The following is a 19,053-nucleotide window of genomic DNA, read 5'->3' on the forward strand; positions in this document are numbered from 1 at the left end:
CTGATCTAAACAAACAAATTGAGAAAAAGGGGAAGTCCTCCATAAATATAAGGCACCAAACTCTTCTTTACCTGGATATCCTGCAGACAAATTTCATGTGCTTCCAAGGAGCACTGAAGCCTTGGCTCCAGCAGTTTTTTTAGGTTTCCAATCGGTTCATTTATGTCAATTGCCTGACTGACAAATTCTGCAGTTGTGTAAGTTTGTTCCACAACACTGGATATAGAAACAAAATGAAACCATTATAAAACCGTTTAGTTCATAGTTTAAGAGAACACAAATGTATACTGTGAAATTAAGAGTAAATCCAATTCCATTCAAATATGTAGATATATTAAACAGTTTGAAAACATTGGTAAGATTATTTAACAAACATTGTATCATTATCAAAGAACACAAGTCCCAAATCATCATGTACTATCCACAGATGATGGGCAGAAGTAACAAAGTAGATAAATCAAACAAAATATGTTCGAAAGAAGAGGTTATCACAAAAGTAAACGTATAAACAGCAATCGCACGGGTTAAATACCTATTGTTCATTGTCACATACAAGAAGGATGTAAGGGAGCAAATTGATTGTTCATATTGCAGATATTATGAAACATATCTAAAATACATAGATTCTTCAGTCAAAGTGATTAAGCTAGTGGAGATCAGCGGCTAGTATGCAGCGGAGAAAAAGGGGTGGGTAGGTGCCTATCCTTGCCCAAGCACACCTGTGCATCTTGAAAATGCTACACGAAGAAATTTGCGAAGTTTCAACTGTGCCTAAATTACACCGTTTATGCGCCATTGCCTTTGGAGGAGCATAAAAAACAGAATTAACTGCAGTCACCAGCACCCAAATAGTGTGTCAAGAAACTGATCTAATATAGATTTCAAATATCAGTTTACCCAATCAAAATGTTGCGAGAGTCCCTAAAAGAAAATAGTACATTTCTGTGTGTGAGTTCCAGTAATGATTAAATCGACTACAGAACTCTTAAAATAAGATTGCTCAAGAAAAATAAACATACTAGGTGATTTTCGCTGTGAAAACAAGAACATGGTGCATTTTGCAAAGCTTCTTTCATCAACAACAAACCTATAACTTTGTTATGGAAACTTAACACCTGGTATGTTATCTATTCCTTCGTCCAGTGGTCGACTCTGCCTTCAAAGCCAAAAAGCCTTGCCTTTTATGCAGGTTTCTCCCATTCATTCCAGCCTAGCTGTCAGTCACCCAGCGGGGTGGCTGTTCTTGCCGGACAGCCAGCCGGCAAATCACCTAAGAGTGCAATCATGTCTCCTAGGAGACAAAGCACAGTGAGTTTCGGGCCCCTCCCTCGCTTCCCCGCCAGACACCCAGAAGCCAGAGGCTGGCTTCACTTGTGAATCCTACGAAAGACAAAACTAACAAAAGAGACCAAACCTTTGGCACGCAGAGTAAATCTCAAGGAGGACCTTTCCACAAAGAAATTGCAAGAAAAGACCAGTGCCAGTGCCATAAAGTCAACCCTTCTGTGCTTTAATGCAGCTGCAAATGCATCAAGCAGTAAAAGCGCACCACGGTAATTAAAAGTAAACCACTGCCACCAGCCATTCATCGAGGAAAGGGTAAAAATAATTGTTACATGAGAAGCTAGACAAAGGGGATACACTAAGTAACCCCTCCAGCACCCTATTGTAAGATAGTGTGTGCTACCCTGTTGTAAGATAGTGTGTGCTGGGTCTAGAAAGCTGCAAACGTAAGTAAAGTCAATTTCACTCTACTGCTCTTGGAAACAGTTTATCCAAGAGAAAGTATTTAAACCTTGGGAAATCGAAAAGACTTCCCTGTGCCTCTGCACCGAGGGAGCTGTGTGACAACGTAAAAGATGGTGACTATGGAGTTTGTCAGACTCCACAACCACAAGAAAAAGCTCAAAAATCACATTAAAATACATGAGAAAGTGGGAAAAAGGGTCTCACTCTCTCCAGGTTAAAAATGCAAGTCCTCGAAATCTAGCAAAGTTGCTGGGGGTCTCTAAGTTAGAGAGGAATTAGCACATTTCTGAGAATTCTCCCTAACGGTTGGTTTGCCCGGTGAAGCCCTGCCGCTGTGCTGAAGCTCTGAATTTGCTTCGACTAGAGAAGCCCTACAAGGACGACTTCTCCCCTTGAGTTGGTGGGACGAATCACAGGATCTGCAGAGCTGCACAGGAACAGAAGCCAGCTGGAACTGTTATTCTTCTAACCAAAGGTACTGTAAAGTCTAAGAGAACTTACCTCTTGTTTAGCCTCACTTTTTCTCAGTTGAGACTTGTTTTGGTTGCTTATGTGAAGTTGCTAACAGCTTCTTTACCTTACAAGCCTAATCATCTTGAGGCCCTACTTTGATTTCTTCTTCTTTTCTACAAAGACTTCAAAACCATTGTGCAAGACTTTTACCTACCTCCAAGAAGTGCTTCATCTCACCTAGACTTTTGTCCAATTGACTTTGGCCTGGCCTGGCTCCCTGAAGGATTTTTCTTCCCTCCGACGTTGTGTTTGTCTTCCTTCCAGGAAGAAGTTAACTTATTTTACATTGGGGGGTTTCAAAACTATTTACCTGCTTCAGAATATTTGTGAGATCTCTTGTTTTGTTCTAATCTTTTTCTTTGACATGCTCTGAAGTATGGTTCTAAATGCAACAGTGATATATTAATGTCCACAGTGTCACGCAATCACCTGGGACACTTACCGCACCTCGGCGGTCGGCGCATCAGGGTCCCACGAGGGCGTGCTGGCGTTGGTGGCAGCGCAGACCGTGGCATTTCCCTTGGCACCTGAGGGCACGTTACGGGCCTGCTCCCATTGGGACTGCCGCACGAAGAGTGCAGTCACGATCCGTATCGAGCCATCCCCGGCAACCACACCAAAACACTATTCCTCATGCAGCTCATCACATGACTCCTTCCATACACCGGTTGCGCGATCCCGTGATCCCAAGCAGGCGATCACGTGACACTAAGCAGGAAGCTTAAAAGGACTCAAACGCCGGAATACGCTTCTCAGCTGTTATACACAGCATGTGGCGTCTGTTCCTGTTTCCTGGTTGCTCTTTGTGGATTTTGACCTGGCTTTGTTTTCCTGGATTGGTCTACTGGTTTTCCCTTGGATTTGGCGCCTTATTGTTCTTGGATTGATATTATGAACTGCCTTGACTTTTGCTCCATGGACCTTGGACTGCCTTCTCTTGACTCTTGGATTTGTTGCCCTGGCTTTGCACCCTCAACCTGCCTTGCCTCTGGATTGCCTTGATCGGTCCCATTCCCATCCAGGAATTGCCCTTTCTTCTCCTGTCCTACGGTGACACCCCATTGCTGTCGTGGTTTGACAACAACCCTGTTGTCTCATTTCATCACCACGACACATCATTAAAACCAAACGTGGGGAACCAACTTACCTTCTATCTCCCCCCCGTCTCCCTACTGGTAGGTGCCTCTTTATATTCGGTCTGTAATTTGAAACCTAGAGTTCTGTTCCAGTTTATCCTTGACCGGCTTGTTTCCTTTGCAGTCATCGGGGATCCGGAGTTTGCTGTTCCTGCCACCTGTGGCCTCAATGATAGGTTAGGGAGTACGTTAATACTCTCTCTGACTGGTACTTGGGGATGGATGTATTACAATCCACGCGAACCTCAGATCTTGACACACAGTGTCCTAGCAATTTAAGTCACCCCACGGTGTAGGAACTATCTGTGTGCCATCCCAAAAAGGTACTTACTGATTTAGAAACCTTAAAAAGAGTGGGTATTTTGGAGTGTATTTGTCTGTTACTATTATGTTGCCCCTTCGGAATAAGGCTTCCTCAAACTGACCGTTAAATAAATTAATAATTGTTTAATGAAGAAACCTTGTGTGTAACAGTTTATTTTAATACATGTCACTGTGAATCTGTGTAACTCCCCTACTGCTCACTTTGACCCCTCTTGAGATAAGCCTGGCTGCTCAACATGCTACCAATCTAACCAGGTGGTCAGGGTTGTTGTAGTGCACCCAAGGGGTACTGCATACAATCTTGCCTAACAGACCATAGCTTCTACAGTTCAGGAAGGATCTCAAGACCCTCCTCTTGAAGGAATGGCTCCTCGCTAACACCAATATCCACACCATCAATTCCCCCACCCTGTCTGAGAATGGGTGATCTGCTCCCCACGATTTCCTCCACTGGTTGCTTGTAGACCCCTTGCTGCTCATTTGCTGCCCTCCCCTGGTGCCTCTGGGCTTCCTGTTTCACTGCTTCCTTCACTGTGTCCTTACTCCTGTGATTGTAAAGCCCTACGTTGCTTACTAAAGCTCGGTTTGCGCTCAATAAATACCCTAATACGAATAATAATAAAAGGGACCATAGTACAGTTAGAGCAGTATTTACAAACCCATGTGTTAGTCTTCATAGGAAATACTGAAGACCGACTGCTTCTGGTTGGATGCGGAGGATAATGAGCCTGATGCTGAGCAATCTGCCCCATTTTAAGCATAGGGCTACTTTTAGCGAGCAGACCCAGGGTCAAACTGACACATTGGTCTTGGGGACCCGGTGGTCAGGTATCTTCTGAAGTTTTAACTGCAGCCAGGGGACACATTGGTCCAAAAGAGGTTATATGCCGGTGCTTCCCCTAGTTGCAGTTCTTCTGTGCTGGTGGAGTAACCGTCAGATACTTCAATCAAGAACAGCCGTGAGCTTTGGAGCCACTAGATGTGCATAGTGGCCAAAGAAGAATTGCTGAAGCAGACATGCAATGCAGCTCACTGCTCAGTGAAGATATAGCTCGAGTTCTGGAGGGTGCAGCTGGCATGGAGCACCAGTTCAGGTAGGCCCAGCACTCTTTGGTATACCCATATTCACTTGGGGTTCATGCTTGGATCATTAGTAGCTGCAGTTCATGAACACTAGGTTGTTGGTGCACTACATATTTCGGACCGTCTTGTGTTAGGTCCATGGAAAGATGGCATTAAGAGTTCCTGAAAGCAGATATTCAATGATCCACAAGTCCGATGGTCACAACAGGTCAAGGGAAGAGTGCACCATGTTTGGATTTTATCTCTGGTAGCTGACACAACCACTACCAGATGAAGACTGGTAGGACCCTTCTCAGCAGGTTGAGTGTTGTGGGAGGGTCTCCTTTTATGCAGTCAGATTGGCATCCTCCTTTGTGCTGCTTCAGGACTCCCCTTCAGGTGCTACAAGGTTTGGGAGCGGATTCTCCACTTATGCAAAAAGCCAGCCTATCAGGGCCTCTTGCCAGTGCAAACAGCTACCTGGAGCGGGGAAAATAGCCCTGGTCCAATTTTGTTTAACAGGTCCTAACTTAAGTGACAAGATCTCGGAATCTAAAGAGAATATTATGCCTTGGCTGTATGGCTCATACAACAGCCTCAATGCTTATACATGGCATAATGTACCCCCTACGGTATGTTAAAAGGATACTGCAAGTTCTCAAGGAGTTCCCGACCAAATAGAGGAACGAGGCCAAATCCAGCGTTATAAGGTCACAGAACTCAGAGGACTTGCAATATCCTATTGTATGCCTTTTTAATACTTGTCACACACTGTCTGGCCTCTTACTTCTTGAAAAAGCATGGGTTCTTCCAGCCGTTGATAAATAGGATCATTGGGAATTGGTTTGTTTTAAAGCATTAGTTCTAATATACAGCTTCTAATGTATTGCATTTTATTAAACCGCTTACCTTATTTTCTGCATCTAAACACAATCAGTTTTGTGATTCATCTTCTAGTGTATAAAACTCCAGCAGTGCACAAAATAAACATACTACCATAAACAGTTCATTGTCAAATAAGGGCTGTATAGTGTCAGAAATCTATTTTACATTAGTACCCGGCGAGGGGGTGTCCCGAGGGGGTGTGCCGTTCTCCCAGCCAACGAGGAAGCTCAGAACAAGGTCTTTACCACACGCTATAGAGCCCCGTTCTGGGTCTCCTCAAAGCAGGCGACCGCCATCTTCCCTCACTGCAAATCAGATAAGTGCGCTCCTGTGTGCCCCGGCGTCCCCATCCCAGTCACCCCGCTTTTCCACATTTTTAGGGCCCCCTCCCGACTTACTTTTCGTTTCCATCTTCCTCGCCAGGGAACAGTATTCTCCTCGGCACGTCTCCGGCTCCGAATGGCTGCCATGGAATGGGAGAAGGTACTCTGTAGTTCTCTACTGCCCGATCCATGGCAGCCATCTTATTGTTCAATTTTTTCTCGAGTTGAGAAAATGTTGACATGCCGTTTCTCAACTCGAGAAAAATCACTTTTAGTACCCTGGTACAACGTGGCTGGGTACCAATAGCAATATATCCCTCAAGCTGAGGCATTACTGGTGAGGTAATGCCCCAGACCCTCCTCTGGTTATTTGGCTTAAATAAAAAGGAATTTTAAAAGTTTGTTACGGCTTTAATTATCGAATTTAAGTGCTGCAGTGACAGTTCGAATTCTGCTCTGTTCTTGCTCAATCAGCAGGCATTGTGAAATCACAAGTGGAGCATAACTATTGATTAAAAGGCAGTAGTGATGTTCTTATTCAAGTTCAAAAGTGATGTCAAAACGAGTCTGTAGCTAGAAAAGTATTTACTGGATTTTACTGGGTATTGCATACTGCCATCTATTAGTTATAGGCAAATCAAAGGAGTACAGCAGAGAGAAGAAACTCCAACACTTTAGGATTTTGCCCACCCTTCCACTCAAGGGAGGGAATCTCTATTCTTGTATAGATAAACCCCTAGTTCCAATAGGCATTTATCCAAACCTGGATAATTTATACTGTTCTGTTTGGAGAACTTGGGAGTACAAGAGTATCCCCCCCCCATGAGACCAACCCAACTTTATTTCACGCATCAGACTGTTGATTTTAACCCAATACCAAAGAAGAATCTGCATTATTTTGTGGATGAAACCCTAAACTCTATAGCTCCCAAAGTACCTGATGAACAAATTCTCTACGAAACAATCCACCAGGCCTACTAGTTCAACATACACCAATTGTCTAAACATTCCGTCTTTCAAACTGAACAAAGCAGGAGGTTCCAGTTTCCCTGCGTTAGTGGCCAAGACTTGGACCAAGCTTCCACTAAAAACTGACCCCATCTTCCTTTCATTTAGAAATAAAAGTAAATGTTGGTTATTCTCGCAATCTAACTAAATAATCATTATGCTCTATCGTGCCCTCTAGACTTCAGCAACGTTCCTGGCCATGCCTAGAGCCCAGGTAGGATACATCCCCCGGCCAGCTGTATTCCTATCCAAAAGCTCTCCTATGAACCTGTTTTTGTACATTTGTAAACGTCAAGATCATGTGTATATTTGTAAATGATATTTCTTTCCAAAATTGTATAATTTACTGTATTCTGTAATGCACTGTATACAATTATGTAACCATGTACCTTAAGCAAAGCGTCCAGATGCCTTCGGGCTCAGTGCGCTATATTAGCAAATAAAACAAACATGCATCGGATCACTTTCTATTTTTAAACAAAAGCATTGGTCTTTACTGCTTGAATCACCAGTTTTGTCAATCCACCATTGGATTCAGGCTTTAATTCTCTACAACATTCACAAACTTGTAACAGTTGGTCTTGCCAACGATGGCCAACTCTCACACAGCAAGACGTGGCCATAAGAACATATAGCCATATATGTATTCCACTCACAAGGCCCTGCATAAGGTACCTGGCAGGCGCCGAGTATAGCAGGGTAACACTAGACTAGAATCTCAAAAAAGCCTACTTCCAACCAGTGGAGCCTACACAGGCAGCTCGCTGTACAGGGAGACTAAGAAGAAGGGTCATTAGCGTACTTGACGGAGGGGTTTTGGGTCCTTTGGGAGAACAAAAGTTATTTACATTTCTGATGAATCGTCATCGGGAGAAAGGTCAGGTAAACCAATTAGGAAAGTGAAAGAAATGCAGGTAAGAGTAATTGAAACACAGTAAAAATATATCAATTTTACTTACGTCATGTAAAGTTGATTAATGAAATAACTATAAAAGGCGAGGGGTTGGGCGGCAGCAGCAAGGGGGGTTGGCGAATAAACATACATACAATTCCTCCGAGTAAGGATTGATTTGGCAGGCAGAACACGTATTGTTTTTTCGCTCCGATTACACTGTAGAAAATCCACTAGATGGCACTCCACGACCAACTAGAACAAATATGTTACCTTCAATTCAAGAACAAAAGGAAACAAAACTGAGATAATAAATCTGCGATGCTTATAGGGTGACATTAGTTCGTTGAAAAAAAATTTACAAAAGATAACTCTTATTTTAGGAGCGACATTTCTTCGGCGTCTTAAATTGAAAAGATATTTTCTATCATTGTAAAGACAAAACTGATCCTTAAGCAGCGGTGTCGGGATGAACCGTTCAGACGGTTAGCATGCCCTTCCCACATTAGAACAGGTAGTCATTATGCCTAATAAGGTACCCTTTACTCTTTCATTGGCCAAGTCAAACAGAAAGCAATCTTCGGCAGCAGGCCTATATCTAGTTCCAGACCTATGTTCCAAAGTGAAGACAAACTCGTAACAGGCCAGTGGAATGTTAATGTGTTAAAATGGAATTCTAGAATCTGGCCTGGTGGACAGACGTTAGGAGGCCACCCTAGTTATGAACATGGAGCTCTGAACGTATAGCCAAAACACAAAGTAAATGGATGAGCAGTCTGGGATTATTCATAGGAAAGTGAGTAGGGCCAAGGGCCCTCAATGAGTCCACACTGTATAGCACACACTATATATATATATATATATATATATATATATATATATATATGATACATTACTCACCGTAATCGTATTTCTGATGCCTGTATCTGCTTAGATTCACATGCTGTGCATAGGCCGACATCTAGTGGAAGCTGCGGAGTAATACAGTTTGTTTTTCGAAACTCGAAAATGGGCGTCGACACAGGGCGTGCCAGTAATACTATCCCTAGTGTGACGTCCACTGTACCCAAGATCGCTCACGCGTCTAGGATCCTCAGATTGTATTTTTTCTGACATGAGGAAGCATGAGGAGTAGCGTGAGTACAGATAATCCAAGCAGATAGACAGAAAGGTAAGACTACAAGCAATCATGCGCCTTCTCTCGGAGGGGAGGAAGGGTGGGTCGCATGTGAATCCAAGCAGATACAAGCATCAGAAATACGATTACGGTGAGTAATGTATCCCTTCTGAGGATTGTGGAATCTGCTTAGATCACATGCTGTGCATAGATTAGCGAGCAGTACCAGAAGAAGGAGGTGGGATGTGAGAAGGGTCATGAGCAAACAGGTGTCTTAGAACCGCTTGTCCCACTTGTGTATCTGTCTTGGAATGAGTGTCAATGCAGTAATGCTGAGTAAAAGTGTGAATAGAGCTCCAAGTAGCTGCTTTGCAAATGGTGTCGAGGGGAACATTTGCAATGAAAGCCAGAGTGGCCCCAATGCCTCTAGTAGAGTGGGCCCTTGGCGTAAAAGGCAGAGTTTTTTCAGAAAGAGAGTAACAGCTGTATACAGTTGATAATCCACTTCGAGATAGCGCCTTTAGAGACGCGATCTCCCTCTCTGCCTGTAGCTACGGAGACAAACAGTTGATCTGTTTTCCTTAGCGGTCTGGTTTTATTTACATAGTAGAGGACCGCCCTACGCACATCTAGGGTGTGTAGTTTCACCTCAGCCGAGCTTTGCGGGTTCTGGAAGAAAGCCGGAAGCTCGATGGACTGGTTTACATGGAACTTTGATATAAATTTAGGTGAGAACCTACGGTGTGTGCGTAAAACCAGTTTGTCTTTGTGGATAGTAAAGAAAGGATCCTGCACTGACAGAGCCTGAATTTCACTGACCCTTCTTATAGAGGTAATGGCTACTAAGAAGGCCGTTTTGTAAGTCAGGTGTTTGAGACTACTTTTACGCATGGGTTCGAAAGGGGGGCCCATGAGCTTAGATAGCACCACATTAAGGTCCCATCCTGGCGGTGGGTTCGAAATAGGAGGGTGAAGTCTCTTTACTCCTTCCATGAAGGTTTTATCTACTGGTACTTTCCACCACGACACCTTGTTATGGGATGTGGTGTAAGACGAGAGGGCTGCCAGGTGTACTTTCAGAGAGTTAAAAACCAATCCTGCATCCAGCAGGTGGAGCATGTATGTCACAACGTTGGAAGGAATGCAATCAACGGGGTTGATTTGTTTATTCTGGCACCAAATAACGAATCTCTTCCACTTGTCAAAGTAACAGTGCCTTGTGTTTGGTTTCCTGGATTCTTTTAGGATGTTTATACACCTCTGAGGTAAATTGAGATGTCCAAACTCTATGACCTCAGGAGCCATGCTGCCAGGTTCATAGAGTTGGGTTGCTGGTGCACCGTTTGACCTTGTTGCTGGGACAGTAGGTTGTACCAGGCTGGAAGTTTGATGGGCTCGCACACCGCCATCCTGCGTAGGTGTGGAAACCATGGTTGTCTCGCCCACATGGGAGCAACTAGGATGAGCGTCATCGATTCTTTGTTCATCTTGTACACCACCTTCCTGATGAGAGGAGTTGGTGGAAAAGCGTACGCAAACATCCCTGACCAGTTCATCCACAGGGTGTTCCCTTGGGAGTCTGGCAGGGGGAACCTGGATGCAAATCCTGGGCATTGTTTGTTTTCGCTTGTGGCGAATAAGTCTATAGTGGGGAAACCCCACTGAGAGAAGAGATCTTCTACGATCTCTCCGTGAAGGACCCATTCGTGTTCTTCTGGGAGGGAGTCTCTGCTTAGAGCATCCGCTAGGGAATTGAGCTCCCCTGGAACATGTTGCGATGACAGGAAGATGTTCCGCCTGAGTGCCCATATCCAGATTTTCTGGGCAAGCTTGGACAGATTTGGCGAACGAGTCCCTCCTTGCTTGTTCAGATAGAACATGGCTGTCGTGCTGTCGGTCCGGATCTGCACCGACAAGTTTAGTAGATGGGGCTCGAACGCCCGAAGCGCTCGGAATACTGCCAGAAGCTCTAGCAGGTTGATGTGGTTCTTGGCTACTGAGTGAGACCAGAGACCCTGAGCTGTGTGGTGGAGATGGTGAGCTCCCCACCCAGTCAGGCATGCATCTGTAGTCACCACTGCCTGTACTTCGGGATCGTAAAAGGGTTTTCCCCGTGCGAGATTCTCTCTTGTCCACCAGTGTAGGCTCTGTACAAGTGTTGGCGAAACAACCACTAGATCGTCCCACTGACCACTTGCCTGAGACCACTGTTTCGCCAACCATTCCTGCATGGGACGCATGCGCAGTCGCGCGTGGGGGAACAGGTAAATGCATGACGCCATCATGCCCAGTAACCGCATTGCTTTGCATACCGTTATTTGTTGACCGGACTGATAATGTGGAATTTGCAGTAGTATATTCCGAATTCTCTCTTCCGAAGGGAAGGTCAACCCTTTTTGAGTATCTAGAATTGCTCCTAGGAACTGTTTTGAGGTGCTTGGCACCAGGCTTGACTTCTTCTCGTTGATTGAGAAGCCTAATTCGTGGAGGAGGTCGATAGTCCTTTGAATGTTTGTCCTGCAAATTCCTGGGGTTTCCCCCGTTATGAGCCAGTCGTCCAGATAAGGGTACACTGGGATTGCCTCCCTGCGTAGGTGTGCAGCTGCCACCGCCAGTACCTTGGTGAATACCCTTGGTGCTGAAGCTATCCCAAAGGGCAGTACCTTGAATTGGTAGTGGCGACTGTCCACCTTGAAGCGCAAGTACTTTCTGTGCGCCAGGAGCATGGAAATATGAAAATAGGCATCTTTCATATCCAAGGTTGCCATGTAATCCCCCTTTTTTAGGAGGGGGATTACCTCTTGTAGCGTGGTCATACGGAATTTTTGGGGCTTGACATACTTGTTGGCAGGCCGTAAGTCCAATACTGGGCGCATTGTCAAATCTTTCTTTGGCACAAGGAAGGAAGTTGAATAGATACCCTTGTTTACCTGGTGTCCTGGGACGAGTTCTATCGCGTCCTTTTCTAGCAGAATGGCTATCTCCTCGAGAAGGATCTTCTGATGTTCTAAGGAGTGTACTTTTTGTCGTTGAGGATGGTTCCGGGGACGCTGCAGTAATTCTATACAATATCCTGTGGACACTGGACAGCACCCATCTGTCTGAGGTGATCCCTTCCCAAGCCTCGGTGAAGTTGGAAATGCGTCCCCCTACTGGGGTTGCGTGAGAAGGGACCCTGAACTGAGCGTCAGTGCTTAGGTGGGGGCGTGCCACCTCTCTTGTTGGGGCTGCCTCTCCCACGACCTCTTTTGTTACCCCTGCCTTAACTTTGGGTAGACTGCTGGCTGTTGTTCCACTGTGTACCTTGTCCCTGGGCATAGTTGCCTCTTTGAGAATTTTGGCCGCGTGGGCGACGAAAATTACTGTTTCCCCTCTGGTTAGGGGGTTTGTTGGTTAGTTGGCCAAGGGATTTTAGTGTTTCGTATTCGTCCTTGGCATTTTTCAGTGCGTCTTCGACCGCTTTCCCAAACAATAGATCGGGTTCCACCGGCTTGTCTATTAATGAAGCCTGAGTTTCTGTTTTGAACCCCGACTGCCGTAACCACGCATGTCTCTTGATAACAGTACCTTCTGCTATCAATCTCCCTGCGTTGTCCGCGGCGTCGAAAGTTGCTTTCAATATGCAACCAGACACGGCTCTCCCTTCTGCCGAGATCCGAGCCAATTGGCCCTTTAACGGTTTAGGAGCAGAGGCTACGAGTGCCGCGACCTCTTCCCATTAATGGCAGTTGTAGCTGGCCAACAGGGTGGTGGAGTTAGCAATCCTTGCTTGGTAGGCGGACGTTGAGGCTACCTTCCTGCCAAACCCGTAAAGTTTCTTGCTCTCCTTGTCGGGAGGAGCTTCTGACGAAGATAAGGGTGTTCCAGCCCTCTTCCGAGTGTTGGTAACAACTAGGGAGTCTGGTTTAAGATGTCCTCTTATATAGAGAGGGTCAGACTGGGCGGCCCGGAAAAGTTTTTCGACCCTGGGGTTGACTGCTCTGGTGAGGTTTGGGTTCACCAGGGACGGATCTATTCTTCGTTGGATGGACCTAAGGATAGGGATGGTCTGAGCGACCGGCCTCCTCTCTCCCACCAACTCTTCTGCGAAGTCCCTTTCCTCCTGTACACCGTGGGTGTCGATGTGAAAATGTTCTGCCGCGCGAGCGAGATCCTCATTAAGGAGGGGCTGGTTATCGACTGGCGAGTCGGTAACTGGGGCTTCGTTCTCTACCGGGGAATCTACTCTGTAAATTTCCTGCTCATCTTCTCCCTCCTCCTGGTCCTCATCATCCGCATAGTATTCCGTCCCGGTTTGTTCCTCCATAATTTCTAACTCCTGGTCCCCCTCAGGGAAAGGCTCTCCTATGTTCCTGGGGTGTGGAGTAGAGTAAGGCTGCACCTCGAAGGGTTCAGGTCTTTCAAACCGGGCCTTTTTACTTAGGGGGATAGGATCAGTAGAACCTGAGGGTTTGGCCCTCTGAGGGTCATACGAGAGGAAATGCTCTGGATTCTTGTCGTAAAAATCAGCCAAGGAAGACATCCTTGACATGACCCTGTCTATGTCTTCACTGGACCATTCTTTGGAACAGGGGGTGACTTTAGTAGGCAATTTAGGGGACTTATCAAGGGTACCTTTGCTGGATGTTGATCGCTCAGTAGACTTGTATTTGTCTGTCTGCTTAGGGGGGAAGGATGGTCTTACAGGAGTGGAAGAACGTGCTTTCCGCTGTTTTCCCCCCTCCCCGTGCGTGGAAAAATGTTTTCCCTGTCCCTTGGAGGACCCGGAGACTTTCGACACCTGGCGTCGAGGATCGGGAGAGGTATCTGTGTTTTTCGAGCGTGGGGCCTCGCTGGTGTTAACTGCGGGCTCCGTCTCTTGGAGCGCGGCCTGGGGGTGGAAGTCGTCTTCGTCCTCCGACGATCGAACTTCCGTTAGTCTAGGGAGCGAGGCACTCTTGGCAAGAGTGGATGATTGCCTTGTGTCATGAGGCGATCTCGATCGAGAGCACCCAGAGGACACCGAGTCGGACCATTCTATCTGTGCCTCTTTTCCGAGAAGTCGACGTCGCCGAGGTTCGGTTGGACTTAGTGTGCTTAGTGTGTGTAGGGTGTGTAGCGCTTGCGTCGCCGGGGGTCTTCCCCATAGCCGCCCTGCCGGACGACCTTCTGAGGTCGGGGACCTGCGCTCGGCTGTCTTTCGACGCCGTAATGCCCTCGCCGTCCGAAAGTACGGCATCGCTGAAGGCGCCCTCCGCTGCCATGGCCGCCTGCCTGGTGTGGTGGGCCCAACGCTTTGTCGAACGGTCCTTAAGTGTCTTAAGTTTAAACCTACTACACGCTCTGCAGTTCGCTTCGGGTGGTCCCTCGGCAAGCAGAGATTGCACGTGGCGTGCCTGTCGACCCAAGGGTATTTGCAGTTGCACTTGGGGCAGAATTGGAAAGGGGTACCCTCCATACTCACCTTGAGGCAGCGGGCTGTTAAGTGTAGGAAATATATATGTGTACCTATATACCAAGAGTGAAGAGTATGTACCACCCCCCACTCTCCCTACTTGCAGGGCCGAGGCCAGCGGCCTACCAGGCCCGGGCCGAGGCTAGCAGCCTTCCGAGGCCCAGATCCGTCGTGCAGCAGCCAACGGTCGATGTCTTCTCCAGCCGTCGTCGAGGGTCGACGTTGGGGTGGGGAAGGATGTCAATAAAGAATTATAAATTTCAATTATTAGCAAAAGTATGGCTAAGGCCAGGGGACTCCGCAAGATGCTTCCGACCAGTATGGCGGAAAACAATCTGAGGATCCTAGACGCGTGAGGGATCTTGGGTACAGTGGACGTCACACTAGTGATAGTATTACTGGCACGCCTGTGTCGACGCCCATTTTTGAAAAACAAACTAATACTCCGCAGCTTCCACTAGATGTCGGCCTATACACAGCATGTGATCTAAGCAGATTCCACGAGCCTCAGAAATATATATGCACACACTGAAAAAAACTTTGTTAAAAAGGGACATTATGGTTACAAGTAAAACCGAAAAACCCCATAAATTCGCCAGTTAGGGTAAGCTAAGCAACCATAACTCACACCACCACCGTTCACTGCTAAGACGTACAGCTAGGACATGAAAGACAATATCACAAATGTCATTAATGACATCACAGATCTGGGCTTTTTTGTTTTTGTTTGCTGGCATGATTAGGCTAGTTTTTTGTTTTTATTGACAGTGTGAACTTCCAAAATGTAAAAAGGTGCTACATATCTAAACATTAACCTTTTTATAAGTTCTTAAAGTACTTTCCTTAATTGTTTAATCTGAGCTCATGGTGTACATACATGGGGCAATAAGCAGGCCTCAAACACACAATTCATTTGTGTACATGATGATGAACTAATGTTATTGTAATTTTTTGGTGCAGTGTTTCTTTCTTCCTTTAGTTTCCCTGTATGCATCTCTAACTTGTATGCATTGTGCGTTTTTATATGTATTTTATTCTACTAACACGTGTGTGGTAAGTTTTCAATTATTACCCATTTATTCCATGTTTAACGTTACTCAAAACTCTCAAAGTTAGCATTTATTATTTTACTATCGGAAATTACCAGATTAAAAATATTGTACTTCTATGGTGCATGCTGCAACCATTGCCTATATGCATGTATGATTAGGTTCCTCTACTAACAACAACCCTAGAATACAATTATTTGTTTACATAAGTACATTCTTTAATACATTAAGTAGTTGATGATTGGTCTTCAATCACCCCTAACATCTTGTTCCCAACATTATAAACTCAGCCCCTTGGAGGGACTTTATTAAAATGAATTTAACATGCGATATCAGTAATATCATTAATGATATTTGTTGTGGCATGAGTTATGGTTGCTTAGCTTACCATAACTGGGGAATTTCAGTTTATTTTCCGATTTTACTTGTAACCATAATGTCCCTTTAACACATTTCTTTCAGTGAATTTCATGGCTTTTTACCAGTGCACGCTAATTTCCTACAACTTACTAATATCATACTTACCCTAACATAGCAACATTTGTGTCCAATTTACAAAATTTCACCTTAAAACTCTGCCATTTCCCACCTTCTAGCAACTTTTCCCACTGTTTTTCCGTGAGTCAACATTGACGTCAGTACGGATTTTCCAGGCAGTGTCACATGACCATGCGCAGCATGAGGACGTGTCTGCGAATAGGTCTATGCTTCGCTAATAGTTCAGAACTGCATTTTCAGCTCATCTAGGATCATTGAAGCTCAAAATTTACCCTTGCACAGCTTCTACACCTATTCTTACTCATTATCCATTAACAATCTAGCAAACAGCACATACTTGGAAGATTATCTATACTGCTCTTAATCTTTAAAATTGCATTAACTATTACCACCACTCCTCCCCAAGAGTCAGAGCCAAAGCCAGCACCACCAGCAGCTGGAGGACCTACACAACAAAAGAAATGCAATACTTAAAAAAACAATGAAGAGGACTGTGAAGGATTCTTTCTTAAAGAGGGCTCTGACAATAACAGGCTGCACGGCAGGGAGAAGCTGAAAGGATAACAATAACTGGGCGGTGCTTAGTGAAGTGATGGACAGCTTTAGATATCAATAAAACATAGGTCTGAGAAGAAACCGCGTTCTTTTCTTTAATGTGCTTTTGTTCTTGGTTGCCAGGAGACAGAAGGGAGAAGAAGAAAATGTCTGTTATGAATGGGCATATTAGAGAAGCTTCCTCGCATTTCTAATAATGAAATGGTTATTTGGATCCGGATGAAGAGTTAATGACCTGTTGGCAGAGAAGAAAGTTGCGCTGTTGCGCACAAATGCCTGTTTATATATTTAGTTAATAAGAAGTCCTTCATTCCTATACACAGTGAGTAGCGGTGTAACTGACACAGACGGAGTGTCATTTCAGTGTGAAGCCAAAGGAGGCGCGGCTTCACTGTGTGAATGGATGGGAATCTCGATCAGCTGCGAAAGTTGAATCAGCCGGGACGGAACGAGCAATCCCAAAGTGAATTGCGGCGTAATCGACACCCTGAGGAGGAGTCGTCATCTACAGAGTCCCAGTACCCTTGAAGGTACGACAGAGTTAATAAACCAGCGGTTTATAAAAACAGTCAGTATCGCAATCAGCTACGGCCGCAATATTAAACATGAACGTTTTCTATAATGAGCCTTGATAATAATTCTGTCAAAGAGCATCAGAATTTAATGAATAACAGACTGAATACAATTGGTAAAGAGGCAAAGGAAACACTGCCAACGTTCTAGAAATTAACACGAAGACTACAGTACATTCAATTGTATTTTAGAAAGAGGTGACAATACTATCCTCTAAGAAAACGTGACATCCTGCATCAGAGAAAAGAAAGACATGAAGTAAAGGAAGGCCAATGGAAGCCTAAATCTTAAGAGACAATCTGATTTAAACATTAATATGCATATTTTCATAAAGACTGAATAAGAGAAAGGAGAAAGAAAATACAGTACTTCAAGAGACTTACAGTATTTACCAGAGTGAAGAAGAAATTCCTGCTTGATCCTGAAGCAGCTCCAGTGAAGTGTATCCTTTTCAAATCAAACATAGGAGTTAATTAAGTTCTTGGTGTTAAAATACACTTGTGTCCTAGTGTCTTATCCCCACAAGTGAAGGTGTGACAAGGACCAAGAAGATGAGGTAGAGGAAGTGCCTACCTCTAGCATCCAGAGATCATCATGGGTGTGGCAGTCCTTTACCACTGTTGGGAATATACCAAAGGCTAAAGCTACCAAAGTGAAATGCACAGAGTTCAACATTTTACGCAGTCGCAGACTACCTCGACAGTACTCCTATGGGACCACCTCCATGCAGTGCCACACCAAATCCAAGCACTGCAATGCTGGTTGTTCCTTTCTTAGGAAGTAGTAGGCCGTCCTTCCACCTAGTCTTCCTCCACCTCATCTTCCTCAACCGATACTGTAACCACACAGCCTACTTCTGTGGGACACTGTGGTAATCAGGACAGTAGCCGAGGTTGCTGTTGATAGACCTTTATTAAGCAAGGATTAATTGTTCTGTATTAACCACGATACTTGGATTCCTGGTTGTCCCACAGTTGCGTCACTGTGGGACAAGCACCAGGACTTGCTCTCCTTTTGAAGTGTCTCCTATACACTTGGACCCGGATAGGCCCAACAGTTGCTCTCACTCTCCTCTCCTTCTCCCTGCAAAAAGCAACAACACTGCTATTAGGCCAGTCCCTTTTATACCTACTACATGAAGGAAAAAGGGCCAATCAGGGATACTTTCCCTCCCCCCCTTCTGATTGGTGTATTCTCTAGGCACCCCCCCTCTAGAAATAGAGCTGCCCCCTCCCTTCCTCCTCCTTTCTCTTGGATGACTGGCCCCGGCTCCCTTACCACTCTCCCAGCCCCTCCCTGATTGCTAAGACAGATGGATCGTGCCTGATGCACGTTCTCCCCACAGGCCCGCCCCTCCAACATGGTGCTCCCCTGGAGGTCTGTCCTGCCTGAGGCCCCGCGTTGGCAGCCCTGGCGGGTAAGGAGGGGGTTCCTTCTCACCCCCAATTGCTCATGCTCTCCCCTCTGTATTGCTGTCCTCCGGCGCCGAGCAGCTGGCACAAGCCCGGCTCCTGGCCTCCCAAGCCCCGCCGCCTCTCGACGTCCGAGGCTGCAGCATTAGGCTGTGTCCCCGTGCTCCACCGTCGCAGCGCCAGTGAACCTGTCCTCTGAGGGAGGACCTGGCGCCGCGGCAGCGAAGGCGGCCCTGCCGCGGGACATCGGCAAGGAGCCCCCGTTGTCGGGGGCTCCTCTCTGGCGTCCCCCGCCAGCGCGGCCAGCAGCAGCGTTTTCCCCGTGAGCCGGGAATGTACCGACAGAGGCACAGCCGGCTCTGCCATTTGAGCGGCCAGCCTCAGGCCCGCTCTGGCACCCAATCTCACAGACACAAAATCCCACCAGCTACCTTGAAAGCGATAAAAGAGGCCGTTTATCCATATCTTTCAAAGACAACAGTACTTTGTATATACTGCAACACACCTCTCTGCAGGGGGGCAA

General features: G+C 45.9%; 1 protein-coding gene across 6 annotated transcripts in view; it reads right to left on the bottom strand.

The window, feature by feature from the left end:
* Positions 1-19,053, bottom strand: part of GABPA (GA binding protein transcription factor subunit alpha) — a 560,071-nt gene that overhangs the window by 391,169 nt on the left and 149,849 nt on the right. For all 6 annotated transcript variants that reach the window (XM_069636386.1, XM_069636385.1, XM_069636387.1 and 3 more), the window contains exon 3: positions 72-216. In XM_069636386.1, the coding sequence (XP_069492487.1) occupies positions 72-216 (145 nt within the window). The remainder of the gene's footprint in view (positions 1-71; positions 217-19,053) is intronic.

Source organism: Ambystoma mexicanum, chromosome 7p (assembly GCF_040938575.1).
Source record: "Ambystoma mexicanum isolate Mex_15411 chromosome 7p, UKY_AmexF1_1, whole genome shotgun sequence".
NCBI lineage: Eukaryota > Metazoa > Chordata > Amphibia > Caudata > Ambystomatidae > Ambystoma > Ambystoma mexicanum.